This window comes from Aphelocoma coerulescens, chromosome 2, assembly GCF_041296385.1.
Source record: "Aphelocoma coerulescens isolate FSJ_1873_10779 chromosome 2, UR_Acoe_1.0, whole genome shotgun sequence".
Lineage (NCBI taxonomy): Eukaryota > Metazoa > Chordata > Aves > Passeriformes > Corvidae > Aphelocoma > Aphelocoma coerulescens.
In genome coordinates, this window is record NC_091015.1 from 1139434 (window position 1) to 1166653 (window position 27220).

At 52.4% G+C, this 27220-nt stretch overlaps 1 protein-coding gene across 2 annotated transcripts in view; it reads left to right on the plus strand.

Annotated features, from left to right (window-relative positions):
- The window catches only part of SETD2 (SET domain containing 2, histone lysine methyltransferase), a 44061-nt gene extending 17263 nt beyond the window's left edge, over positions 1-26798 (plus strand). The window contains exons 8-20 of one of the 2 annotated variants that reach the window (XM_069006194.1): positions 136-262; positions 1547-1681; positions 2040-2168; positions 3270-3923; positions 12291-12339; positions 12811-12991; positions 15324-15999; positions 16978-17112; positions 17231-17370; positions 18321-18432; positions 22967-23047; positions 23156-23257; positions 26141-26798. In XM_069006194.1, coding sequence (XP_068862295.1) covers positions 136-262; positions 1547-1681; positions 2040-2168; positions 3270-3923; positions 12291-12339; positions 12811-12991; positions 15324-15999; positions 16978-17112; positions 17231-17370; positions 18321-18432; positions 22967-23047; positions 23156-23257; positions 26141-26302 — 2683 coding nt within the window. In that variant the 3' untranslated portion in view covers positions 26303-26798. Of the gene's footprint in view, positions 1-135; positions 263-1546; positions 1682-2039; positions 2169-3269; positions 3924-6828; positions 7074-12290; positions 12340-12810; positions 12992-15323; positions 16000-16977; positions 17113-17230; positions 17371-18320; positions 18433-22966; positions 23048-23155; positions 23258-26140 lie in introns of those variants that run through there. The other variant, XR_011148911.1, reaches the window with a different exon arrangement.
- The last annotated feature ends 422 nt before the right edge of the window (positions 26799-27220 follow it).

Genomic DNA, 27220 nt, shown 5'->3' on the forward strand with positions numbered 1-27220 from the left:
CAGGAGCAAAGCCTTTGTTTGCATTTTCGGTGGCTTTTCCATGCAGAGCCATTCCCAGCCCGGCTTCTGGAGCTGGGCGAGTGCCTGTGGCTGGGGTGGAGCTGGTGTTGAACCTCTCTTTGTGTCCCCCCACAGCAAAGAGGCCCAGAAATGTTTCTGTGGCTCCTCCAACTGCCGGGGCTACCTGGGGGGGGAGAACAGGGTCAGCATCCGCGCGGCCGGCGGCAAGATGAAGAAGGAGCGCTCCCGGAAAAAGGACTCGGTGAGTTCGGCTCTCCCGGAATCCCTGAGGTGGGAAAAGCCCTCTGGGATTGAGTCCAGCCATTCCCCAGCACTGCCAAGACCACCCACGTCCCCAGGTGCCACGTCCACTCGGCTTCAATCCCTCTGGGAATGGGGATTCCACCACCAGCAGCCCTTTCCATAAAGGAATTTCCCCAGTGTCCGACCTGACCCTCCCCTGGCACAGCTTGAGGCTGTTCCCTTGGAGCAGATGACTCCTGATGACCTCAGGGTTCAGTCTTTCCTGTGGATGTGTCGTTAAATGTTGGATTGATCATCTTGGAGGTCTTTTCCAACTTCAATGATTTTATTTCACAAGGCCCCTCAAGATTTGTGTTTTCTTGGAGCTTCAGTTAAATCCATATTTCCTTTCTCCTGGTTATTTAAAGTCCCACCAGAGAGGGACTTTCCCAGGTCCAGTATTTGCTCATCTGTAACTAAACCCTGCCATAAATTCCACATGGATTAAAAAAATTGGGTTGTTTTCCACGATTTTTAAACATCCATGAAAGATGAACAATATTGGCTCCACCATTTAGGGCATCACCTGAAACTGGGCAGCTCTGAGGGCAGAGTTCCAGGTTGGGAGGTGGAATTTGAGTCTCTAAATTGTTTTGGCTTAGAGGCAGCACTTGGAATTGCAGGGATGGGTTCACACCGTGTGGAAAAAGTGCAGAGAATCCAGAGCAAAAGGGATTTTTCTGTGTGAAATCATCTGCAAGAACCTGCACAGGCTCTTCTTTAATTCCTACAAATTGTAATTATTCCATCCTTGAAGATAGAAACCTCTATTCCTATGGAGAAGGTTTATTCCTAATTCTTTTGAGAAGTTTAAAAATGACAGTTTTCATTTTTATTTGCTGTATCAGGGAGTGAGGAAGGCAAGAAATAATTGATACATCGTTTAGAGGGTGTGTTAGAACATTGATTAGTCACAAAATGATGATGGGGGATATTCCAGTGTCCATGTGGAGAAGGGAGCCTTTGGTTGTAAGGATTATAAAATTTATAATCCATGAATCTGTTACAGGTTTATAAAGGATTTCTACAATTCAGAATATAAAGAATAAGTTTTACTTGCAATTAAAGATCATTTGTTAGTTTGTTTTCCTACCTGAGACGATCAACGGGGAGGCTTTTGGTGCGGCCACCCGGAATTTCCACCTGTCTGGAGCTAAAACGTGACATTCCTTAGGGAAAACGGAGGTTGGAGTCAGGGAATTCCGTGGCCTGGGGCTGAGGTTGTTCTCCTTTGGCTGTGCAGGTGGATGGGGAGCTGGAGGCGCTGCTGGAGAACGGGGAGGGCCTCTCCGATAAAAACCAGGTGCTGAGCTTGTCCCGGCTCATGGTGCGGATCGAAACCCTGGAGCAGAAACTCACCTGCCTCAAGCTCATCCAGGTGAGGAGCAGCCCTGGGAGCGGGAGGGATCCACGTGCTGTTCACGTGGCATCCTCAGAGGAAGAGGGGGGTGTGGGAGGCAGGTCTTGCCCTTGTTCCAGCATCCCCAGCTCAGCCGAGCGGCTCCAGGATCCATTGCCCTTAAATTTTGTTCCCCAGTACGAGCTGTGCAATGGTTATCCTGGTCCTGCTGCTGAATCCCTGCTCCAATCCCAGCACTTCCAGCCACTTGAATCCGGTTGGACGTGCTCAGGTGCTGAGTTCTGGCTCTGCCGTGGGTTTCACCATAATCCCAGTGGAGCAGTTTTCCATGGTTTTGCCCGGAAGTCTCTGACTATTCCCACATTTGGCTCTCCAGAACACTCACTCCCAGTCCTGCCTGAAGTCCTTCCTGGAGTGTCACGGCCTGTCCCTGCTCTGGATCTGGATGACGGAGCTGGGCGATGGCAGAGGAAGCACCGCCAACAACCTGAAGCTGCAGCTGGAGGTCAGCAATTCCCTGGGGTTGGGAGCTCCCACGGAGTCCTCAGGGTGGGAAAAGCCCTCTAAGATCAAGTGCAACCATTCCTGATCACTGCCGAGGCCGCCACTAACCCAAGTGCCACATCCACAGGGCTGTTGGATCCCTCCAGGAACGGGGAGTCCAGACTTCCCCCTTTTTGGGGAACAGGGTTTCGGCACCTTTGCTGAATGTTCGGGATCACGAGGATTTTCTTTTCCTTCTGTTTTTTTTTTTTTTTAAATACAAATCCATGCCAAGTGTTCATGGAAAACAAACTCAGGTGCCTCAGAACTACAGGCCTGAAACTTCTGCCCTCAGGCACATCCTTAATGAACGGAAGGAATTTGCTTCTGTGGTTTTCCTTGAATTCCTGAGGTAGATTCCGTGAGCGAGACTTAAAGGTTGTTGCTGTTGCTGTTTATTCCATGCTGAAGCACAGGGAATTGGAGATCCTCACAGTCTGAAATGGAACTGGAATGTTTTGGTTTTCCATAAGCAGTTTGGGATTGGATGCCCAAAGGCATCTGGAAGTTCAAGGTCATTGAGTCCCAGCTGTGCCTGATGCCCACCTGTCCCCAGCCCAGAGCACCAAGTGCCACCTCCAGGCTTTCCTGGGACCCCTCCAGGGTGGGGACTCCAACACTTCCCTGAGTGGCCCATTCCAATGTGTAACAACCCTTTCCACGGAGAAATTCTTGCCGAAATCCCTCACCCATGACCTGTGACCATCATTAGATAGATTAGATCAGATACTTAGATTTTAGATGGGATATTAGGAAGGAGTTCTTGGCTGTGAGGGTGGTGAGCCCCTGGCACAGGTTGTCCAGAGAGATTGTGGACTTCCCATCCTTGGGAGTGTCCAAGGCCAGGCTGGACAGGGCTTGGAGCAACGTGGGATAGTGGGAGGTGTCCCTGCCCATGTCAGGAGGTGGAGTGGATGATCCTTAAGATCCCTTCCCACCCAAACCTTGATATCACCTTGATATTCCAGACTGAATTCTTCCTGACAAAAGGGAATTATTCCAGGTTGGACACAACTTTAAATCCTGATGGCTCTGACAATGCCCTGCTTGTCCTTGCCCTTAGATCATGAAGACCCTGGAGCTGCTGCCCATCCCTACCAAGAACATGCTGGAGGAGAGCAAGGTGCTGCCCATCATCCAGCGCTGGGCTCAGACCAAGACGGCGGTGCCGCAGCTCAGCGAGGGCGACGGATATTCCAGCGAGAACACGTCCCGGGCCCACACCCCGCTCAACACCCCGGAGCTCTCGGCCAAGCAGAGCGTGGAAGGTGACACGGACACCCCCAAGAAGTTGGTGTTCCGGAGGCTGAAGATCATCAGCGAGAACAGCATGGACAGCGCCATCTCGGATACCACCAGCGAGCTGGAAGGGAAGGAGGGCAAGGAGGACCTGGACCAGCTGGAGGCAGCCCCCATGGAGGTGACGGAGGAGCAGCAGCAGCAGCAGCAGCAGCAGCAGGACATCAGAACTGCTGTGGAGGCGCCGGTGGAGAGCAGCAAATCCCAGCCTGCCGAGCTGGAGGCCGAGCCTGAGGCAGAGGTCAAGGAGAGCAACGGAGCGAAGCTGGAAGAGCCCATGGCCATGGAAACGCCGTCGCAGGATGAAGAGGAAGGAGTTTCCGACGTGGAGAGCGAGAGGAGCCAGGAGCAGACAGATAAAATCGTGGATGTGAGCGACTTGGCCACCAGGCTGCTCGACAGCTGGAAGGAGCTCAAGGTAAGAGACAGCTCCGTGCAGCTCCAGCACCTGGAGCTAAGGAAAGCATGGATTTGGTGGTGGTGTGGTGCAAATGGGGCTGGTTCGATGTCTTTTGGTCAATATTTGGTGACTAAAACGGTCTTTTCTACACAAAAAGTGCTTTCTGTATAAATCCTCTGGTGCAAACTGCCCTGGGTGTGACCTGAGTCCGGGTGTCACACGCTGAGATCATCAGCTGGTTGGGTTTGGGCACACAAGGACACCTCAGTCATCCCGTTGTTTTTTAGGCTGTCCAGGAAAAGGGCAGCTCTGAGGGATTGAGATTCCCTTCTCAACCCATCAGGAGAGGAGGCCAGAGATGCCATGAGCATTTTGGGTGGAAGTGGCTCATATCCATCAGTGTTGAAACAAACTGATGGACTGTCTGCTCCTGAATTCCATCCCTGGAAGTGTTCAGGGCTGTTCCTAAATGCCCCATCCCTGGCAGTGCCCAAGGCCGGGTTGGACAGGGCTTGGAGCACCCTGGGGTAGTGGAAGGTGTCCCTGCCCATGGCAGGGGGTGCAGCTGGATGATCTCAAAGGTCCCTCCCAGCCTAAGCATTCTGGGATTCTCTGAATTCAGTAATCCCAACATCCTCAGCTTTTCCTGTCCTTTCAACATCTGCTTTCATCTGCACCGTGTGGAGCCTCCAGAGGAAGGGTCTGTTGGCCACAAAGGTTCTCTCAAAGGCCATGTTGGATCAACCCCTGGGTGTTTGTAGATGGAAATGCCCAGATTTGGGTGTTATTTGGGACTTCAGTGGTTTCACTCCCACCAAGGTCTTCTGGAGCAGAAAACCTCTTCAAGAGAAGGGATTGGTGGCTCCCTCTGTCCTGTGGAATCATGTCCCTGTCCCATAGGCGGCCAGTGGGATCTTCGGCCAACAGCTCCTTTCTGATGGGATGTAGGGTGACATTCCAGTAATGGTTTTAAACTAAAAGAGGAAAGATTTAGGTGAGTGGTTAAGAAGGAGTTAATTCCTGCTGTGAAGGTGGGCAGGCCCTGGCACAGCTTCCCAGAGCAGCTGTGGCTGCCCCTGGATCCCTGGCAGTGCCCAAGGCCAGGCTGGACAGGGTTTGGAGCAGCCTGGGACAGTGGGAGGTGTCCCTGCCCATGGCAGGGGTGGCACTGGATGGGCTTTAAGGTCCTTTCCCACCCAAACCATTCCATGGTTCTATGGATCTTGCTCTCCACTCAGCACTTCAGTCATTCCTGGGTTTCTTTAGCTCTTTGGAAGCTCCTCACCGAGCTGCTGCTTCTGTAGGATTGCGTTCCATGTATTCTTTTATATTCCTTATATTCAAGGGCAGGAGGGGTGGGAGCCTCTTTAAGAAGTCCAAACCCAGTGATTCCTGGGGATCCAGCAGGAATTGAAGGTGCTGCTGCAATTCCAGCTTCCTGTGGGCTTGGTGGCACTTGGAGGCTCTTCTGCCCTTCTCTCAATCAACCACCAGCCCAGCTTTAATTACTGGAAGTAGTTTTAAGCAAATTCATGTTTTCTGATGCATCACAGAGCTAAGGAGTTTATTTACCCATTGGCTTTGATAATGAGTAATGATTGAAGGAGGTTAATTAAAATAACGGGTGTTAATTGTGCTGCGGCGCCAGCGCAGGTGGAGGAGACCTCACCTTAAGCTTTGCTTGTGCCATTCTGTAGCTACAAACATCAGGATTTAGAAATGCAGAGATTCCCAGGAGAATTCAGGGACATTTTGCCTCAGTCTGAATTTTTCAGGAGGATCAGACACTCTCGGGTAATTGAGAGTTTTGGGCACAATCATTTGTGCCACAAATCTTGTGGGGGGGGGGGAAGAAGCGAGGTGACTGAAATACATTTCTGCAGAGAGGCTGGGTTGTGGTTTGGTGTTTTCCTCCCCTTTGTTCCGAGTGGATCCGATCCTTTACCAGCTTTGAATTTGCAGACTCTTGGTGTGCTTTTCCTCTTGAAGCGACACCGTCAGGTTGGATTTGTGGTTAAAGAGGAAAAAGTCCTTTTCCGTCATTGCCAAGAGAATTGTTAAGGTCGGAAAAGACCTCCAAGATCAAGTCCAACCTGTTTTAAACTGAAAGTTGAGGCAGGCCTTAGTCCTGCTCTGCTTTGGAGACTTGTTCTGGGTATCCAGACGGAGTTTTTCCTTTGGAACCGCTGTGTTCCCTTCCACGCTCACGGGACAGCACAGAGAAAATGATAAAATACTGGTAAAATGTGTGAAATTTCACAAAACTCCCCCAAAACATTGGTCTGAGACCAGATTTGATCTGACGGTGTCGTTTTATCCCCAAGATTTGTGTTTTCTTTGGAGCTTGGAGAAGCTCAGCTTGGGAATCCACAGAATTTTGTTGAAGTTGTGGTTGGACCACGGAGTCCTGCCACATTCCCGGATTTTAGAGATGGATCCTCATCCTCTCCGTGTATTTATTAGTGAGGTCGTGGTCTGCTTGTAGGGATGGGGTTGGATCTCACGAGCTTGGAGTGTAATCCCAGCAAATCCATCCCAAAAAAGCCGGATCGTGACACGGGGCTGTGACAACTCGTTTCTCTCTAAAACAATTGTAGGGAAGCTGGGAGCTGGGAATTTATCCTGTGCTGGACTTTTTCATGGCTCGGGGAGTTAACTGCCTCTGTCCAACTCTCACCTCATGAGGTGCCACCAAAGCCCATCCCGGATGTCTAAAAGACAAATCCAAGCTGGAAGGGGGATGGCTCATTCACCCCCAGGTGCCTTTCCCGGCACATCCAAGCTTTGGAAAAGCCGGGTTTTTGGGGCGGTGGAACACCTGGCCTTGGCTGGGGGGCGGGAGGGTCGGAAACGTCGTGACTTAAGCGCTGTCCTCTCCAGCCTTGCTGATGACCCCCTTGTAATTTCCACCGTTTCCATCCAGCTTCTCCGGGCAGCCAGAGCTGACCAAGGGGCTCCTTTTCTCCAACTCCGTGCGGAAGAAGGGAGAGGACATAGCGTGAAGAGCCGGGAAGATGGTTGGGAAGCTGGATGATGCATGAGCAGTGTGATAGGTGAAAGGAGGACAGAGGTGGTTAACTCGGGGATGCCGACGTTATTTTGGTGCGTCCATTGCCGGCAATGGACGTCGCTCCGGGGAAATCCCAGCTCCTGGCCTGAAAGGATTAAGTGAGCTTAATTTTTTTCTCTACCTCTACACACAGGACTTTTAAGTCCTTCCAGGGCTCCAACACTCCGACTCCGTGAGGAGTGCTGGCCACGGCCACACCCCCACCCCCGGCACAACAACACACACACTCACATTCCCAGCGGGATGAGTTTTCAGCCCGGGCTCGTGGGCGCCGTTCCCGCTGTCCGAGGAAGCGCCGCATGGCTTCTCCCGGGCTGAAAACTCCCTCCCAGTGCCAAAGGCTGCCTGCTGGGCACCCGGCAGGGGCACAGGTGCTGGTTCCACGTGGTTCCTCCGGGTGGATCGCGCTCAGGTAAGGCTCCGTGGGCTGATCCGTGTGGAGAGGCCCGTGCTGGAGGTGACACGTGGTGCGATGGCCAACAGACCTCTTGGAAACACCGGAACACACCGTAGGGCCAAGCTTGGGAAGCTCTTCCCAACGTCTACTTGATGGCTGAGGTTGAGTAGCTGAGCTGAGGGAAAGGAGAGGACATTTTGGTGCCACTCTGCCTCAGGTGGGACCGAGTTTTGGGAATCTTCCTCCACCCCAGAGGAGGCCCTCACCTTCTGGGAAAGGGCGGTTGGGAGTTGTGGCTCTGAGGGTTCACAGGTCCTTTCCTTGTGAGTTGGAGAAGGTCTTGGTTTTAGGAAAAGTCTTTTGGAAGAGCCAGTCTTGGGTTTAAGAGGTTTCAGTTGGACGCTTCTGACCTTCCAGGGGTTTGCGGTGACTTGGAGCTCAAGGCTGAGCCCTCACCCTGACTTGGGCCAAAGTGGACTTGGTTTTTTTTTGCTCCCATCTGGGAGCTTAATAATCATGGAATCAGGGAATTGATAGGGTTGGAAAAACCCTCTGAGACCATTGAGCCCAACTCTTCCCCCAGCACTGCCGAGGCCACCCCTGGCCATGTCCCTAAGTGCCACATGCACAGGGCTTTGAAATCCCTCCAGCAATGGGGACTCCACCCCTGCCCTGGGCAGCTGTGCCAGGGCCAGACAGCCCTTTCCAGGAGGAATGCTCCCAATATCCAACCTGAGCCTTCCCTGGAGGCCACTTCACCCTGAATGGGACATCTTGGGTGACCAAGGCCAAAGGTGCTTCCGTCTTCCCCTGGGATGATCTTTCCAAGTCTGCTCTGATTTATCCTGGTAATGCCCTGTGAAGCTGCTCTTGCCTGTCCCTTTCCCAGTGAAGCCTTCCTGGAGTGCCTGGCTCTGGCTCTGGCACGCGCATCCCATGCTTTAATGGGGAATTTTATAATTTGCTATAACTTAGAGCAAGGAATAGTTTGGGAAAACAATAGGATTGGGGAGCGGGCAGGCCGGGGTTTGCTGTGGGATTTTCTGGCCTTCCAGCAGGGATTTCGTGGTGTTGTTCCTTCCTCTTGCTCTGCCCCATCCCTTGGGATCACGCTGGAGCTGCAGAGGGAAGAGAGGAGAGGAGGGAGGAAGGGAAGGAAGAGCATCCAGCCACGTAGGGGATGGATTTGGTTGAGTTGTGTTCCTTCAACAAGTCAGCAGAAGTTCATAGAATTGTAGGATTAACTCCTGGAATCCTTAAGGTTGGAAAAGACCTCTAAGATCATCAAATCCAACCGTTAATTCAGGAGTGATTGGCAGCTGAGGGATGGATTCATGGAGGAGGTTCCATCAAGGCACAATCTTCCTTTCCCGCTGCTGCATCTTTCGAGTCCGGACTCCCTCCTGCAGCTCTCTTCCCTTTCCCAAGCCAAGGCTGGGTTGTGCCTGAGGCTGGACAGCCTAAATCCCATTTTATCCCCCTCTTTTGTGTTGAACAGACTCGTGTCACTTTTCCTTCTGCGTTTAATTTTCCGTGCAATCCCTTCAAAGCTGTGCTGGAAGCTCGGGAGCCATTTGGAGCCCGTTAGCGGCGGTCGCGTTGATTGAGGAATTCTGCAGCTCTGAGCCAGCAGCTTCCGTTTCCCAAAATAAAATCGGCTTTTCTTGGGAGTTTCCCCAGCCTGGTCTGACCACCATCTGCTTCTCATGGAGCAATGTGGACAAGTCCTTCCGTTTGTTCCTGGTTCAAAGCCTTTGCCGTCTCCATCTTCCCACATGGATGCTGGAGGCTCCACCGAGTAGAGCTGGAGTTGCTCTCCAACAGGATGAGAGCTCACTCCCTGCTCATAATGACCTTGGATTTTGGGCTTCCTGGACTTTTTAGGGCTGGCCAGTTGGTTGGGATGGATCCTGGAAGGGGCTCCCCCAGTGCCCTGGTGAACCTCAAGCGAGGTGTGGCAGGAGCGGCAGTGCCGGGGGTGCCGAGTCCCCTTACTCCAGGTGCTCCTTGTCCTCCTTCTCTTCCCACCGAGCCTTTTCCCAGTAATTTCCCATTCCCCATGCTGCTCTTTAATGGGACAGATCCTTTTTAGGAGTTGGGAGCTGGTGTGGTTTAGCTCTTCCCAACACTCGTGTTGTCCTTCCCCTCTGGGCAGTTCATCCACGATCCCGTTCCTTGATGGCTCCTCATTCCCTCTGGGAACAGCCCTGGGGCAGATTTGGGGGAATTTTTTGGATGTGCTGCTCTGAAAAGGAACATTTTTAGGAGTTTAGTGTGGAAAAGAAAGAAATGAAATTGGGAAACCCATTGTTGGGAGGTGATCTTGGGGCTTCAGGACCTGCCCCTGTGGTCACTTCCATCCCACACGAGGTAGTGAGAGGCAAGATCGTCCCTGCCATCCACAGCCATGGAATTCTGTGGGAAAATAAAATCAAATCCATAAATTATGGCTGGCTGGGGCTTGGAACACCCTGGGCTGGTGGGAGGTTCCCTGACCATGGTGGGGGTTGGAATTGGATGAGCTTCAAGGTCCCTTCCAGCCCAAACCATTCCATGATTCCATGATATGGGACATTGCAGAGATGACATCATTCATAAATACATAAATCCTGCATAATTATGGGCTCCTCCTGCATCCCTCCCCGCCCCAAACATGGAGCTGCTGCTTTGTTTCTTTACTTTTAATCTGAAAACCCCTGGATTTGGAGTCTTTTAACCCATAGCAAACACACAAACAAATAAAAACAACTAAAAAATGTCATTTTAATGCCTCTCTTTTTTGTAGATCCTTCAAACTGCACGTGCTGTGTCCAAGCTCTATGGAAAAGCAAAAATGTCTTTAAAAACCTAAAAAACTTGGCCCAAATCCCTTTTATTTTTAACCAGCAGCAGCACTTTTGAAGTGGTTTTGCCTCGTGGACAAACCACAACGGGGTTTCTTCTCCTTTCCTTTTATTCACTAAAGGAAATTCTCATTTTTAGCCCATCCAGGCCTGGGGGTGGACATGTTGTTAATGAGCCCCCTGAGCCACCCGTTAATTAATTCCCAAACAGCTTTAAAAACTCAAGGAATTAAAAAAAAAAAAAAAAAAAAAAAAAGATACTCTTTAAAATCTGAGAGTCAAATCAAGGTAAACTCCACATTTCTGAGCTCATGGGAGCTTTAAATTCCCACCTGGAGCAGCCTTCTCCCCCCAGGAACAGTTGAATCCATCTTTTTTCCCACTCTGCCTCATCCAGGGCCTAAATGAAAGGATATTTTCGGGAAGGTGCCCTGGGAAAGCTGGAATGTCAGCAGAGCTCCCGACAGCAATTTCTTTGTGTGGAACTGAGCATCTCCTTCATGATTCCGTGGGGTTTGTTTTGGGATGCAGCTGCAGCTCCATCAGGGATGCCCCATCAGGCACAAAGCAGCTGGAAACAACTGGGAATTCTTGGGAGTGCTGTATTCCTTCAGGAAGGGAACAGAGCTAGGGCTTGATAGAAGCTGGAATGAAACAAAAAATGAGCTTTTTATTCCCAGCTTTCAGGACTTGGACAGTCAGGAATGTAAATGTAAAACCTCTGTAGGATCATGAGCGTCGCTGAGATAAAATGGGATTTACACTGAGAGTGCCAGAAGATTCCAATTAAAAATACAGCAGAGCATGGGAAGGTGCTAATCAACCTCATTCCTAATTGTGGGGGTGCACAGTTGCTTCCAATGACATGGGAAGAGTCGGTGCTGCACACTCCAGTGGGGTTTAGCAGGGCTGTTGTGCTGAAGCTGGGCTTTAGGGAAGTTCTGATCCTCATTCCCAACTCTTCTTCCCTTCCTTCCCACGGTGCCATCTCCACCAGACCTTTGTGATCATCCCATCCTACCCCTGGATGGGCGGGGACACCTCCCACTGTCCCAGGCTGCTCCCAGCCCCAATGTCCAGCCTGGCCTTGGGCACTGCCAGGGATCCAGGGGCAGCCACAGCTGCTCTGGCAATTCCAGCCCAGCCCCTCCCCACCCTCCCAGCCAGCAATTCCTTCCCAACATCACACCCCAAGCTCCCTTTTCCCAGTGGGAAGCCATTCCCTGTGTCCTGTCCCTCCATGCCTTGTCCCCAGTCCCTCTCCAGCTCTCCTGGAGCCCCTTTGGGCCCTGCCAGGGGCTCTGAGCTCTCCCTGTGTCCTTCCCTTCTCCAGGGGAACATTCCCAGCTGTCCCAGCCTGGCTCCAGAGCAGAGGGGCTCCAGCCCTGGGGCAGCTCCAGGGCCTCCTCTGGACTCTCTCCTGTGCTGAGGGAGGAGCTGGATGAGCAGAGGGTTTGGACTTTGCTGCCATTGAAGGAGTGCTGGACGCTGGGGTCTGATCTCAGCAGCTTCAGCAGGTCCTTGGTCGAAGGGGTCGCTTGGAGCTGGCCCTTGGCCTCCTGCTCATTTCCCTTGGGATGCTCCAACATCAAACACCAGACCTTGGGAACATCATGGAAACATGAACCCTGTCCCCAGTGAGGCTGTCGGGAGCTGGGAGAAGCCCAGGGATGGTCCATGAGCAGATGTTGGCCACCAGAGCTAGGATCACAGACCCATGGAATATCTGCAGTGGGAATCACCAAGCCCAACTCCCTGCTCCGAGCAGGACAATCTGAAACTGCCCTGGAGACCAGGACAGGGACAGCAGGAGGTGCTGGTGGGACACTCTTACCTCCCCACGGAATGTGTAGCACCCTACAGCTCTGCCCAGAGCTCTTGGCCCAAAATTCCACCTAAATCCATCAAAAATCAGACCCTGAGCAGAGGAAATATGTGGAGAGCACCACAAAACCCCCAGAACTTTCCCTCAAGAGATCCTTTTTTGGTGGTTCCCTGTCAAGGATTTGTGCGGTTCTCGGCTGTTTGGGGTGGTTTTGGGAGCAGCTGGAATTCTGACCCTGCCTTTTCCACAGGAGGTGTATCGCATCCCGAAGAAGAGCCAAGCAGAAAAGGAGAGCAGTGGTAAGTCCTCACCTTTTCCATGTTCTCCTCTTCTCCCATGGAAATGCTTGCTTTTCCCAGTTGGGAATGCCAAGGGATGCTCTGCCTGCGTAGCTCCTGGGATAGGGAGGATAACCTGAGCGGTGGGTGGTGGGAGATGGAGCCCTGAGGGTGGTATGGGGCAACCTAGAATTAAAATCATGGAATTGGTGAGCTTGGAAAAACCCTGCAAAATTGAGTCCAGCTGTCCCTCAGCGCCTCCAAGGCCACCCCTGAGCCACGTCCCCAAGTGTCACATCCACGTGGCTTTTAAATCCCTCCAGCAATGGGGACTCCACCCCTGGACAGCCCTTTCCAAGAGGAATATTCCCAAATCCAACCTTGAGCCTTCCCTGGTGCAACTCGAGGCCGTTTCCTCTTGCTCTAAGAGATGGAGACTCTAAATACTCCAAATAATAAAAGTTCCCTCCCTCTTCCCTGTTTTCCCAACAGCTGACCGTGGGAGAGAGACAGCTGGGCTCCGGGATCAGACCCCTACTCCCAAGAACCCCATCCTGAGCCGGGAGCGGGATCCGGAGCGGCAGAGCCAGAGCAAGGAGAGGAAGAGACGCAGAGATTCCCTGTCCCCGCCATCCTCGGGCTACGAGCGGGGGACAAAGAGGCCGGAGGACAGGCAAGTGCTGGCAGGGATCCACCGTATTCCAGGGATCTGCTGTATTCCTGGGTAAAATCTGCAGGAAAAATGGTCCTGGAGATCTTTGGAATCGCCCAGGGCTGGGGAAGGGAGTTTTCTCCTGGAGCAATCCTGGTGGTGAGATCTGTTCCCGGGAGCTGGGTGGTTCTGTGGTGTTGGTGGCTTCTTCTCTGGGATGAGCTGCACCTCCATCTTTAGGTGTGTTCTGGGAATGAGGTGGGAAATGAGGAAAGCTGTGCCAGCTCCTGCACAGAAATTAGGGATCATGGAATGGTTTGGGTCAGAAGGACCTTAAAGCCCATCCAGTGCCATGGGGACACCTTCCACTGTCCCAGGGTGCTCCAAGCCCCAGTGTCCAGCCTGGCCTGGGGCACTGCCAGGGCTGGGGAATCCAGGAATTCCAGGATGCAGCCCTCCTAATGCAAAGGGCTCCCTGGGTCCTTCAAAACCCATTCCCTTCTCCTCCTCCTCCTCCTCTTCCCCGTGTGCTGGGAATTATTCTAAACTTGGAGCAATCCCTACCTGAACAGGAGGGAGCAGTGCCCAAACCAGGACTTCTAACTCCAAAACTTCCTTGTCTGAGTAATTATTCCCTGCATATTCCTGCAAGGACAACAATCCGGGGAGCTGTGATCCCAGCAGGCCGGTGCCGTGTCTCCTGCCTTTCCTTGGGAACGGTGGCATCACTGCCAGGGCAGAGAATGCGACTCCTAATAAAGAGAAGGAAAATATTCCATGTCTTGGAGCTCAGAGTGACTGGAGATCGTGTTAAAGGCAGGAAAAATACCACGGAATTTCCTTTCAAGAATTCCGTTCTCTGTTGTCCCTCTCAAAGCCGCTCCGTAATTAGGGAACAATTGGTGCCGAGTCAGCCAGACGAGGAAACCTCGCGTTGAGCTGAGCCGGGAAAGTTGGAAACATCTGGATAAAAAATACAGATGTAAATCTATCCCCCTGGAACGAGGCTGGAAACATCCCCAGGAAGTAAATCCTGGATTTTCGGGGTTGTTCTAAACAGAACAAGCGGTTCTTTTGGGTGAGGAGTTGCTGCTCTGGCTCTTCCTCCTGTGCCGTGTCCGTGAAGGAGCAACATCCTTCTCTGGGAATGTTCTCCCCACTCTGAGCATCCCCCTTTGTTATCCCAAGGATTTAATAAGGAAAATAACCGAATGGATGGAGAAGGGAACGCTAAACCCTCGGTTTCCTTCTCCCCGCTCCCTCCACGCCGGCTGCTTCTCCTCCAAACTCTGCAGGCAGTGCCAGGAAAGACTTTAATTAGGGAAACCAAACTCCTCACGACAATGAGGTTCCCATTAACGGATCCTGCAGCTCCTCTGGGAATGCCAGGAAACAGCTCCAGCGGATCTGTTGGTAGCAATGTGCTTTTGATATGTAAATGGATCCCAGGGACACGGAATATGTGGAGAATATCCTGGATGCTTTGTAGAATCCATTATGTTCAGGCTGCAAAGCATTTTTCCTTGTGATCCCTGTTTTACCACACTCGTAACGTCTGGAAATATCCACCTTTGATCTGAAATTTTCCTTGGTTGGGCTTTGATCAAAGTCCTTAGGCTTTTTCTTTTTTTTCCCCCTCCTTCTTTAATTCCCTGGAAAAATCCCTCCAGCTGCTCCGTGTTTTGGGATGAAAACTCTTAAGGAATTAAAGCCCCATCCACACCATTATTTTTTGAAGCTGAAGTTGTGGTCTGGGAAGGAGCAGAATTCCCAACAGGAATGTGCTGTTTGTGACTCCCTTGTTCTCTGCCGTGTCTGTAGCTCCCGTGTCAGGGTTCCAGACTGGAAAGATGGAATTCTCATTCCAGCTCTGGAATTTGAGGGGGAAGGTGCCGTGGTGTGAGTTGCTCCTGTTTGGGAGCCTCTTCCAAATTCCTTGTTGGTCCTGCTTTAGGAGAACACGGCAGAATGTTTCCAGCATTTTGGGATGCCCTGCTGATTGTGACCTTTCCTTGGGTTCTCTTGGAGATGTTCCCTCGCTCTCCAGGTATCCCAGAGCAGCTCCTCCAGACAACTTCTCTGGCAACTTTGCGTCTCCATCAGCACCAGGCTGATGTTGGCCAATCCATCGGGATTGCTGACCCCCTGCCCTGGCTCCCTGTGGGGGAGCAGGACCAGCGAGTGTTGGTGTTTTCTCTTGAGTTGCTCAAACAGCCGGAAAAAAGGGAATGCTTTTAGGAATCGCCACTGTTGTTGGGCATTCCAGGTTTCCCACCCTCCCTTTTGCTGCTGGAGCCCTGGGCCTGCAGCTTCCTGAGGCCTCACAGCCCTTTCCCTGTTCTCTCTCTCCCAGGTATGACACGCCAGCATCTTCCAAGAAGAAGGTCCGGCCCAAGGACCGCAACAAGCTGTCCACAGAGGAGCGCCGCAAGCTCTTCGAGCAGGAGGTGGCCCAGCGGGAAGCCCAGAAACAGCAACAGCAGCTCCAAAACCTGGGAATGACGTCCCCGCTTCCCTACGACTCCATGGGCTACGGAACGCCCCACCACAGCTTCATCGGGTACCCGCCGGGGTACCCCATGCAGGCCTACGTGGATCCCAGCAACCCCAACGCCGGCAAGGTGCTGCTGCCCACGCCCACCATGGACTCCATGTGCTCTCCGGCGGGATACGAGCATTCCCAGACTTTGGTGGGGCACACGGTGGAGCCCGCCCTGAGCACGCCGCAGCCGGTGCCCGTTGTGCAGCACGTGGCCACCACCATGGAGGTGACCACCCCGCAGTACGTGGCCCAGAGCGACACCGTGGTGCACCAGGAGGCCAACGTGGCCGTGCTGCCGGTGGCCGCCGCCGGCGCGGTGCAGAGCCAGAGCTACGGGGTGTGGGATTCCAGCCAGCAGCCCATGGCTGTCCAGCAGCCCTATTCCCCGGCCCAGTCCCAACCGGCCATCTACTACCAGGGCCAGACCTGCCAGACCGTCTACGGAGTGACCTCTCCCTACTCACAGACCACCCCACCCATCGTCCAGGTAATTCCAGCTGGGAACACCCGTGGAACCAGGGGAGCCAGCTGGGAGTTGAGTTACTCACTGTTGCTTCTCTTGTTGGAGCATCTTCTTAGCTCTTCTCAGGGAACTTCCTGCCCAGGAGTAGGAAAAAAGCACATTCCAGGGCATTTTCCATCTACAAATGGCATGAATTAGAGAATCATGGAATCTGGGAATGTGTTGGGTTGGAAGAACCTTAAAGAACATCCCAGTCCACCCCCTGCCATGGGCAGGGACACCTTCCACTGGCCCAGGGTGCTGCAAGCCCCAATGTCCAACCTGGCCTTGGGCATTCCAAGGGATGGGGGATACTGAGAGCATCCAGGGATGGGGGATATTGAGCACTTCCAGGGATGGGGGATATTGAGCACTTCCAGGGATGGGGGATATAGAACACTTCCAGGGATGGGGGATGGGATGGGGGATATTGAACACTTCCAGGGATGGGGGATATAGAACACTTCCAGGGATGGGGGATATAGAACACTTCCAGGGATGGGGGATGGGATGGGGGATATTGAACACTTCCAGGGATGGGGGATATAGAACACTTCCAGGGATGATGATTCCATAGTCCTTGGGGCAAACCAGGAGCTTGCAGCTTGCAGGAATGTTTCAGAACCTCTTTAGAGAAGTTGTGTTGGTTTCTTGACTGTTGAAGGGAGGTTTGTGGGCAGGAGCTGAGTAAACGAGTAAAACGTGGATGTGGGAGCTCAGCTTCCACTGGCTTTTGGAAGTGGGAGTCTGGAGCTACCAGAATTAATCACATTCCAAAAATCTAAGGATAATATTGGGAAGGAATTGCTGGCTGGGAGGGTGGGGAGGGGCTGGGCTGGAATTGCCAGAGCAGCTGTGGCTGCCCCTGGATCCCTGGCAGTGCCCAAGGCCAGGCTGGACATTGGCACTCCTCTAGCAAAGTTTTTTTTGGGAAAACCAGCTGAGTGTGATTCCCTGTTCCAGAGCTATGCCCAGCCAGGTCTGCAGTACATCCAGGGCCAGCAGATCTACACGGCTCATCCACAGGGAGTCATCGTGCAGCCCCCCACGGCCGTCACCACCATCGTGGCAGCCGGACAGCCCCAGCCCATCCAGCAGGTGAGGACTGCTGGATCCAAAGGGATGGGGAGGGTTTTCCCATGGGATAAAGAGCTCTCAGGGCACCTCTCATGGCCCCTCATGACTTTCCTCTTCATCCCTTCCATGCTGTTTCCAGCCTGAGCTGGTGGTCACCAATAACCTCCTGGATCTGCCTCCGCCGTCCCCTCCCAAACCCAAAACCATCGTCCTCCCTCCCAACTGGAAAACGGCCCGGGACCCCGAGGGAAAGATCTACTACTACCACGTGGTCACCAGGTGAGTGTGGGCATCGCTGACCCCTGTCCCCAGGTGCCACGGCCACAGGGCTTGGCGATCCCTCCGGGATGGGCACTCCACCACTGTCCAGGGACAGCCATTTCCATGAAGGAGTTTTCCCAGTACCCAACCTGAACGTCCCCTGGCACAACTTGAGGCCGTTCCCTCTTGTCCTGTTGCCTGTTTTGGGGGAGAAGAGCCCGACTCCCACCTCCACAGCAAGGAACGCGATTTTCCCAATGTTTTCCCCACACCTTTCCCATTAGTTTTGGGAAGAACCAATTTTGGATCAATCCCTATGCATTTACCTGGAATTATAACGAATTTTAAGCTTCTAAAAAGGATTTTTTTTTACATTTCCAACGCCATGGGAGGTGTGGATGGGGATCCACCTCTGAAGGGATAAGCCAGGAATATTTTCTCCCATATCCATTTCCTGCTGTCAGTTCTTGTTCCTGGCACACATTTCTCTGCATCCACTAAACTTTTCCATCTCCCTTTGGATTCCTCCCTGCTTTCTGGCACACCAACAGCAGGGCAGGAGACCTTCAAACACCTGGAACTGAAACCAGTTGAGCAGGAACTGGTGAACTGTGTTGGTTGGAAGTCTCGGGATGAGATGAGGAGGCCCAGCTGGGGTCTCTGCTGGGACATTCCCACCTTTCCCTGCTGGGAATTTCATCCCGGTGATGAACATCCCTTGATCCCACAGCGTCACCATGGTGAAAAATGGTGCAAATTCCCTTTTTTCAGTTCTTCCTGCTTGGTTTTAACCTTCTCCAACTTAGAAATCCTCAAACTCACCATCAGGAGCAAGACGAGGCCGCGAATTCCGTGGGTCGGGAATTCTGATGGCTGGTGGAATCCGGATGTGCCAGCTGATGGGATAATCCATGAGCAGGTCCTGGTTTCTTTAAGGAGGTGACAAGGCTCTGTCTCCCTTCCTCCAGACAAACCCAGTGGGATCCTCCAACCTGGGACAGCCCCGGGGACGACGCCAACCTGGAGCACGAGGCCGAGATGGACCTCGGGACCCCCACGTACGACGAGAACCCCATGAAGGTGAGGGAGACAAATCCTTGGGAAGGACCAAGGGATGGGAGGTCAGTGTGGATTTGGGGCGTGGCAGGGGGACAGAAGTGACCCCGGATCCTCTGCAGTGGCTCTGTTGGGGCTCGGCCATTGTGGCCACAGCTCGAGTGGACACCGGACTTCCCTGAAGTTCTGCCCTGGATTCCAACCTCGTGTGTGGAGCTGGCCAAAAAAATGGGAATGAGGGGGAATAACACTGAAAAAGGACAAACTGAGGGTGTAGCTTAGGAGCCTTTCCCGTATCTTTCTGATTCCTTAAAAAGCTGGAGAAGATCCATGGAAAGAAAGGAATCAATCCTCCCACTGCTCCGGTGCTCCCGCATTCCCGGGAGTGACTTTCCTGGAGGTGGTGTCCATCCTGCAGCACCCAGGAACATCCCACACGGCTGCTGTTGCTTTTCCATGTGCTGCCAGGATCCCAAGGGTTAATCCCATTCCCGGAACGCCTCCGAGTGCTCCAGCCAGGATTCCTGGCGAGTTCACTCCAACAAAATTGTGGACAAATATTTATCTCCCTGGAAAGAAATTAATTGGAAAATGAGCTCAGAGCTGGCACTCCCCTCACAGCCAGGGGCTGTTGCTTCCACAGGGGAATCCAGGGAACCCTTTACAAGGATTCTTACCCCTGGATCACTGTCACCTTTATCCCATGGCATTCCCTGGAGATTCCGGGATCTCGGGATTTCAAATACTGTTGAAGGATGTTGGGATTGATGAAGAAAATGTTAATTTGAGGCTCTGAAGGGAGATTTGGAGCTGGAATAGCTGGGAATTGCATCCCTGTGGAGGGATGAGCTGAAGTTCAGTGGTGCAGAGCAGCTTGGAGGTGTCTGGGAGCATCCCTGGGATGGGAGCAAGGTGCTGAGGAGAAGGTTGGGCTCTTCCGAGCGAGGGAACAGAGCTGTGCTGGTGCTTTCCAGCTTGGGAATTGTTTTCCTATGGAATTTTGAGGGTCTCAGTGCTGCCTGAACAGCAGAGGGAGCAGCAAGGAATGATGCTCCCATGAATGTGGGGGTTTATCCCATAAATTGGGATGAGGAGGAGCTGAGGGCTGAGGTGACCATCCAAGGGCTTCACCTTGGGCCGGACTTGAACCCCCTGCTCCCTCCAGGTTTTGCTGCTTGCTCCAAACCCCAAATCCCTGAATTTCCCTGAATCCACGAATCCCTCATTCCTAGATGAGCCGTGGCTCTGGCTGACCTCAGGGTGAGGTGGTTCCAACTCACTCCAGAGCTTCAATTCCTTTTCTTCTGGGCCAGGATGGCCGGAAGGTTGAGTTTTTCCTGGCACTGAATTCCCATGGTCACGGCTCCCGCCTCTGACGCTTCCACCCTGAAATTACAACCGCATTCCTTGGATTTTTCACCCTGCTCCCCACCCCACACCTTTCCCAAGTGGATTAAACCCACCCAGAAGGATTAAACCCACCGGCACCGCGGCTCCGGCGTCCGACAGCTGCGGCTGCTATTCCCGGTGTTCCTGGGCCGTGGGGGAGGATTTTGATGGAAAGGCACAAGAGGAGTGGGAAGCCAGGGTCGCCATTCCCTTTAAAACACCCTTGGAATCCTGTTTTTCCCCTTGGAAAACGGCTTTCTGGAGGGAGTGGCTCAGCAGGAAGGCTGGCAGGGACGCTGGGCTGGATGCCGAAGGTTTTGCATCCTTTTAGATGGAAAAAGCTCGGAATTGGGATGGGTTTGTCCGTGCCCGTTGGTTCTCCATGGAAAGGTCGGTGTCAATGGAGCAGATCCCAGCTGCTGGAGAAGACAATCCCAGTCAGGCTCCTCCAGCTTTTCCCAAACATTTGGCTTCCTGATTCCATCCCAGGCTGGTTTTCCCACTGTCTTTGTGGCTCCTCCATTCCCGTCTCCTCCAGAGGCTGAAAAACAGGGACAGCACCATTTTGGGGCATTTTTCTGTGTTAATTTTCCAGGCAGGCTTTGGATTATGGGATTACACTTCGGGGAGGGGAGGGAGGAAGGCCTTGATAAGGAGGTTTTGATATTAAAAGAAATTTAAAATGCAATTTTAGCCTAAAATTAGGAAAAATTATCCGAGGAGGAATTGGCACCTTGGCACGAGGAGGAGCTTGGAAATGGAGCTTTTATTTCTCCTCCTCATCTTTCCCTGCCAGTTTTAGACACTGATTTTTCCTCTCATCCCACACGGAGAGGGGTTGGATGGGGAAGGGTTTGGGGGTGGAGAAGGGTTTGGATGGGGAGCAGGGTTTGGGAGTGGAGAAGGATTTGGGAATGGAAAAGGGTTTGGGAATGGAGAAGGATTTGGTGGTGGAGAAAGGATCGCTGATGGAGACGGGATTCGTCATGGAGAAGGGTTTGGGAGTGGAGAAAGGATTGGTGGAGAAGGATTTCAGGATGCAGAAGGGTTTGGAGAAAGAATTTGGGGGTGGATAATGGGTTGGTGATGGAGAAGGATTTTTGGGGTTGGAGAAGGATTTCATGATGGAGAAGGGATTGGTGATGGAGAAGAGTTGGGGGATAGAGAAAGGGTTGGTGGAGAAGGATTTTTGGGGTTGGAGAAGGATTTCATGATGGAGAAGGGATTGGTGATGGAGAAGAGTTGGGGGATGGAGAAAGGGTTGGTGGAGAAAGATTTGGGGATGGAGAAGGATTTGGGGGTGGAGCAGGCTTTGGTGTAGAAGGCTTTGGGAATGATGAAGGGTTTGGGAAGGGTTTGGGAATGATGAGGGGTTTGGGAATGACAAAGGGTTTGGGAAGAACAAAGGGTTTGGGAATGACGAGGGGTTTGGGAATCGCGAAGGGTTTGGGAATCACGAAGGGTTTGGGAATGATGAAGGGTTTGGGAAGGGTTTGGAAATCGCGAAGGGTTTGGGGAGGGTTTGGGAATGACAAGGGGTTTGCCCACGGAGCACTGCAGGCTTTGGTGCCAGAGCCATCCGGAGCCATCTGCTCCCCATTCCCGGCCTTTTGAAGTGGCAGCCGAGCCTGGGGCCGGAGCAGGAGCTTTGATGTCCCTGCTCCGGCCAAGCCTCGGCCATAAAACCTCCCTGGCACGGCTGATTTACACCCTGTCCCTCTGCTCCCACGGGTCTGCAGCTCTGCCCTCCAGCCTCCAGGCACGTTTTTAAGGATTGAAAGGGATGGGATGGCTCCTGCTTTCTTCAGTGTTAAACACTTTAAAAAAGTGGGATTTTTTTAATTAAGAGAAATGTTGGGACATCATCAAAGAGCAGAAGGAGAAGGAAAACCTCCCCTGGCTTTCCAAACCTTTAACAAATCCTTTTGCTCTTCCCGTCCTTACAATCCAAGTCGGGATGAGCTGGATCCCAGACCTCTCCCAGAAAATGGTGCTGGTGCAGGGATTGCTGCCTTTCCCTCCCTTAGGCTCCAAGGAGATGGCAGAGCTTGGGATGGGAGCGCGTGGGAGGTGGGTGTGGATCCAGCAGGAAGGGATGTGCTCCGGGATGCAGCCAGAGCGGATTCCACTCTGCTAGTGAATCAGGGATCAGTACTCAGGGAAGCAGCCAGAAATTCCTAGAAAATTCCCTTCATCTTGACTGTAGCTAAAGTTAGTCCGTGTGAAGGCTTGTGGGGGGCCCCAGCCCTCCCAGGGAATTCCTGAAGGAAAATCCACCACCACACGCCTTGCTCCCACTCTGGACCAGCCTGGCTGCCCCAGGACCCGCTCCTGCTCTTTTTCCAGCCTTTTTTCCAAAGCAAACAAGAGCAAGGAGTGGTCCCTGTGCTTCCCAGCCCAGGAGTATGACCGGGGTGTGCTGGGAATTGTGCCAGGATTGGGCTGGGAAATGTGTTGGGACCAGGCTGGGGAGTGCCAGGAGCAAGGCTGGGAAATGCTGGGCCTGGACTGGGATCAGACTGGGAATTGTGCCTGGATTGGGGCGAGGAGCATGCCAGCGTCGGGATGGGGAGCTCACTGGGATTGGGCTGGGAAATGCCTGCTTTGGGGTGTGGAGCGTTCCGGGACTGGGCTGGGAAGCCCAGCAGGAATGAGCTGGGAAGCATGCCTGGATCGGGCTGGGAAGTTCACTGGGATGAACTGGGAAGCTCACCTGGACTGCCAGGATTGAACTGGGGAGTGCACCAGGACTGGGCCGGGAAGTTTGGTGGGATCGGGGTGGGAAGAGCAGCAGGACTGGGTGGGAAAGCTCATGGGACCAGGCTGGGAAATGCCTGGCTTGGGGTTGGGAGTGAGCTGGAATTTGTCTGGGAAGTGCACCTGGATCAGTGCTGGCCTTGGGCTGGGAAGTTCTCTGGGACTGAGCTGGGAAAGGTGTTGGGAATGGGTTGGGGAGTGCACTGGGATTGGGCATGGAAGCTGAGCAGCACTGGGCTGGGAAGCCCATCAGGATCAGGCTGGGAAGACTGGATTGGGCTGGGGAGTGTGCTGGCATGGGGCTGGGAAGCTCCCTGGGAATGGGCTGGAAGCGCGTGCTGCCCCCCTGGCTGTGGGACTGTTCCCAAGGGGGAACAGGGAAGCGTTGCCATCCCCGTGTTCCCCTCTCCAGTCTTCCAAGAAGCCCAAGACAGCGGAAGCCGACACGTCCAGCGAGCTGGCCAAGAAGAGCAAGGAGGTGTTCAGGAAAGAGGTGAGCGATCCCTGTGCCAGCCCAGGGATGGGGTGGGTTGGGGTGGATGGGGTGGGATGGGATGGGATGCTGGGAGCGGGGAGCCGGATCCAGCGCTGTGTCCCGCAGATGTCCCAGTTCATCGTGCAGTGCCTGAATCCCTACCGGAAACCCGACTGCAAGGTGGGCCGGATCACCACCACCGAGGACTTCAAACACCTGGCACGCAAGGTGGGAATGTGGGAATGGAGGAATGGGGGCTGCAGGGACACTGGGATGCGGGAACGTGGGGACATGGAGGGTACGGGACATGGGAACAGGGGAACACAGGGATATGGGAATGTGGGAACTTGGGGACATGGGGGGTACGGGGACATGGGGATCTGGAATGTGGGGGCAGTGGGACATGGGAACACGGGGACACAGGGATATGGGAATGCAGGAACATGGGGACATGGAGGGTACGGGGACATGGGAACACGGGGACACAGGGATATGGGAATGTGGGAACTTGGAGACATGGAGGGTACGGGGACATGGGGATCTGGAATGTGGGGGCAGTGGGACATGGGAACACGGGAACACGGGAACGCTGAAACACGAGGGTACAGGGACATGGGGACACAGGGACACGGGGTAGAGGGACGTGGGGACGTGGAGGGTAAAGGGACATGGGGTACAAGGACTTGGGAACACGAGGAATATGGGAACACGGGGACACAGAGACAGAGACACGGGGACGTGGTCACACACGGGGTACAGGGACACAGGGACACGGGGACACACGGGACACAGGAGTGTGGGGATGTAGGGACACAGTGGGTGCAGGGACACGGGGATGTGGGACATGAGGACACAGAGGGTACAGGAACATGGGGATAAAGGGACGTGGGGACACGGGGACACAGGGACATGGACATGGGGGTGTGGGACATGGGAACACGGTGCAGGAACGTAGGAACACAAGGACATGGGAAGTACATGGGAATGTGGGGACACGGGGACGTGGGGGCTACAGGGATAGGGGGTATGGGGATATGGGGACACGGGGTACAGGGATATGGGATGTGGGGACATAGGGGGTACAGGGATATGGGATATGGGGACATAGGGGGTACAGGGATATGGGATGTGGGGACATAGGGGGTACAGGGATATGGGATGTGGGGACATAGGGGGTACAGGGATATGGGATATGGGGACATAGGGGGTACAGGGATATGGGATGTGGGGACACGGGGTACAGGGATATGGGATGTGGGGACATAGGGGGTACAGGGATATGGGATGTGGGGACATAGGGGGTACAGGGATGTGGGATATGGGGACACGGGGTACAGGGATATGGGGACATAGGGGGTACAGGGATATGGGATATGGGGACATAGGGGGTACAGGGATATGGGATGTGGGGTATGGGGGCACAGGACTGGCCCCAGGAAGGGGGATCATGTCATTCCAAGTGCCTCCAGCTGCCTCGAGGAAGAGGGAAGGAGAAATGGTGGGGGGATAACAGGGAAGAGTGGGGAATAACAGGAAATATTTGGGGGAATAACAGTAAAATAGTGTGGGGAATAATGTGGAATATCTGGGGGATTTTCAGGTGATAGTTGGAGAGTAATAGCAAAATAGTTTGGGGAATATTTGGGGAATATTTGGGGAATAATAGTAAATAATTGGGGAATAATGGAGAAATAATATGGAGGAATAATAGGAAATATTTAGGGAATATTTGGGGAATGCTATCAAACATTTAGGGAATATTTGGGGGATAATAGCAAATTCATTGGGGAAATAATAGGAAACGCTTGAGGGTAACAGGGAACATTCAGAATATTTGGGGGAATAATGGGGAATATTTGAAGAACGGGGAAATAACAGGAAAATATCTTAGGGGATATTTGGGAAATGATAGCAAATATTGGGGGAACAATTTCAAATATTAGGGAATATTTGGGAAATAACAGCAAATTGATTGGGGGAAAAATAGGAAATATTAGTAGAGTATTTGAGGCAGTATTTGGGGAATGGCTGGGGAATGTTTAGGGAGTAATAGGAAAATAGCTTGGGAATGTTTGGAAAATAATACATATTGAAGGAACACTACCAAATATTTAGGGAATATTTGAGAAATATTTGGGGAATAACAGAAAAGATTTGGGCAATAATAGGAGAGTAGCTCAGGGAATATTGGGAAATAATCGAATAATTGGGGAATACCAGGAAAATAGCTTGGGGAAAGTTTGGAAAATAACAGCAGGTATTGGGGGAACACCACCAAATATTTGGGGAATATTTCAGGGATATTTGGGGAATATTTCAGGGATATTTGGGGAATATTTGAGGAATATTTGAGAAATATTTGGGGAATATTTGAGGAATATTTCAGGGATATTTGGGGAATATTTGAGGGATATTTGGGGAATATTTGAGGAATATTTGGGGGATATTTGAGGAATATTTGGGGGATATTTGGGGAATATTTGAGGAATATTTGGGGAATAATTGGGGAATATTTCAGGGATATTTGGGGAATATTTGGGGAGTATTTCAGGGATATTTGGGGAATATTTGAGGGATATTTGAGGAATATTTGGGGGATACTTGGGGAATATTTGAGGAATATTTTGGGGATATTTGGGGAATATTTGAGGGATATTTGGGGAATATTTGAGGGATATTTGGGGAATATTTCAGGGATATTGGGGAGTATTTGAGGAATATTTGGGGGATATTTGGGGAATATTTGAGGAATAATTGGGGAATATTTCAGGGATATTTGGGGAATATTTGGGGAGTATTTCAGGGATATTTGGGGAATATTTGGGGGATATTTGAGGGATATTTGGGGAATATTTGGGGGATATTTGAGGAATATTTGGGGAGTAATATGACAGTAGCTCAGGGAACATTTGGAAATCAGCAGAAATATTTGGGAAGTAGTAGCACAGTGGCTTGGGGAGTGCCCGGGCCTCGGCTCGCTGGGAATTCCGGGCCTGACTCCGGCATTCCCGCGCCATTCCCGTGCCATTCCCGGGGCATTCCTGTGCCATTCCCATGGCATTCCTGTGCCATTCCCATGGCATTCCCGTGCCATTCCCGGCCTCTCCGCAGCTGACCCACGGAGTGATGAACAAGGAGCTCAAGTACTGCAAGAACCCCGAGGACCTGGAGTGCAACGAGAACGTCAAACACAAAACCAAGGAATACATCAAGAAGTACATGCAGAAATTCGGGATCCTCTACAAGCCCAAAGAGGACACGGAGCTGGAATAGCCCCTGGAATGACCCCCCGGCTCTCGGGAGCCCCGAGTCCCACCGGGATTCGCCCTTCCGAGCCACCAACCTGTGAATTGATGATGATGATGATGATGAATTTTTGTTTTTTTAAGGAAAACAAACTCCGTTCCCGCCACCGCGGACGAGCCGGGCTTTCCCAAGCCTGCTTTTCCCAATCCAGGCTTTGCCGAGCCCGGCTCTCCTCCCAAGCTCTGTATTATATTTTAACGTATATGTGAATATATTGATAATAATTTGCTTTTTTCCCGTTGCTTTCAGCCCCAAACGTGCCGATCCCACGGGAACGTTTGGCAGGAGACTTTGGGGGTTATTCCCAAGGTTTTTTTGGTTTTTTTTTTGGTTTTTTTTTTGGTTTTTTTTTTGGGGTTGTTTCCTTGGTTTTCCTTTTGGTTCCGCGAGGTTTTCCTCCCATTTTCCCTGTAAATACTGCGGATTTCTGGCCATGTTGATAAGATTGATTTTACTGCTTCGAGCATTTTACTTTATCCAATTTTTACGGAACTTTTTATGTAAAAAAAAAAAGGAGCAAAAAAAGAGAAAAAAATAAAAAATCAAAAGAAAAAAACAAAACAAAACAACCAAAAGATCCCAAACCCCAAAACCGACGCCGGGTGGGGCCACAAAGGGGACGTGGCTTGGGATGTCCCCTCTCCCCTGGGGACCTCCTGTCACCCTCAGCATTCCCGGGAATCCGGACCCCTGGGAAGGGGAAGGGAGGTTTGGGGTGACACAGGAGCATTTTGGGGTTAAAAATGGCTCTTTCTGTGCCCAGTGCCACCTGCCTTGGGGACTTTGGGGTGTCTCCTCCTCCTTCTGGGGCCACCCACGCCTGGGGTCTGTCTGGGACACCCCGGGACACATCCCAGTGACACACGTGGGGACACACAGGGATGG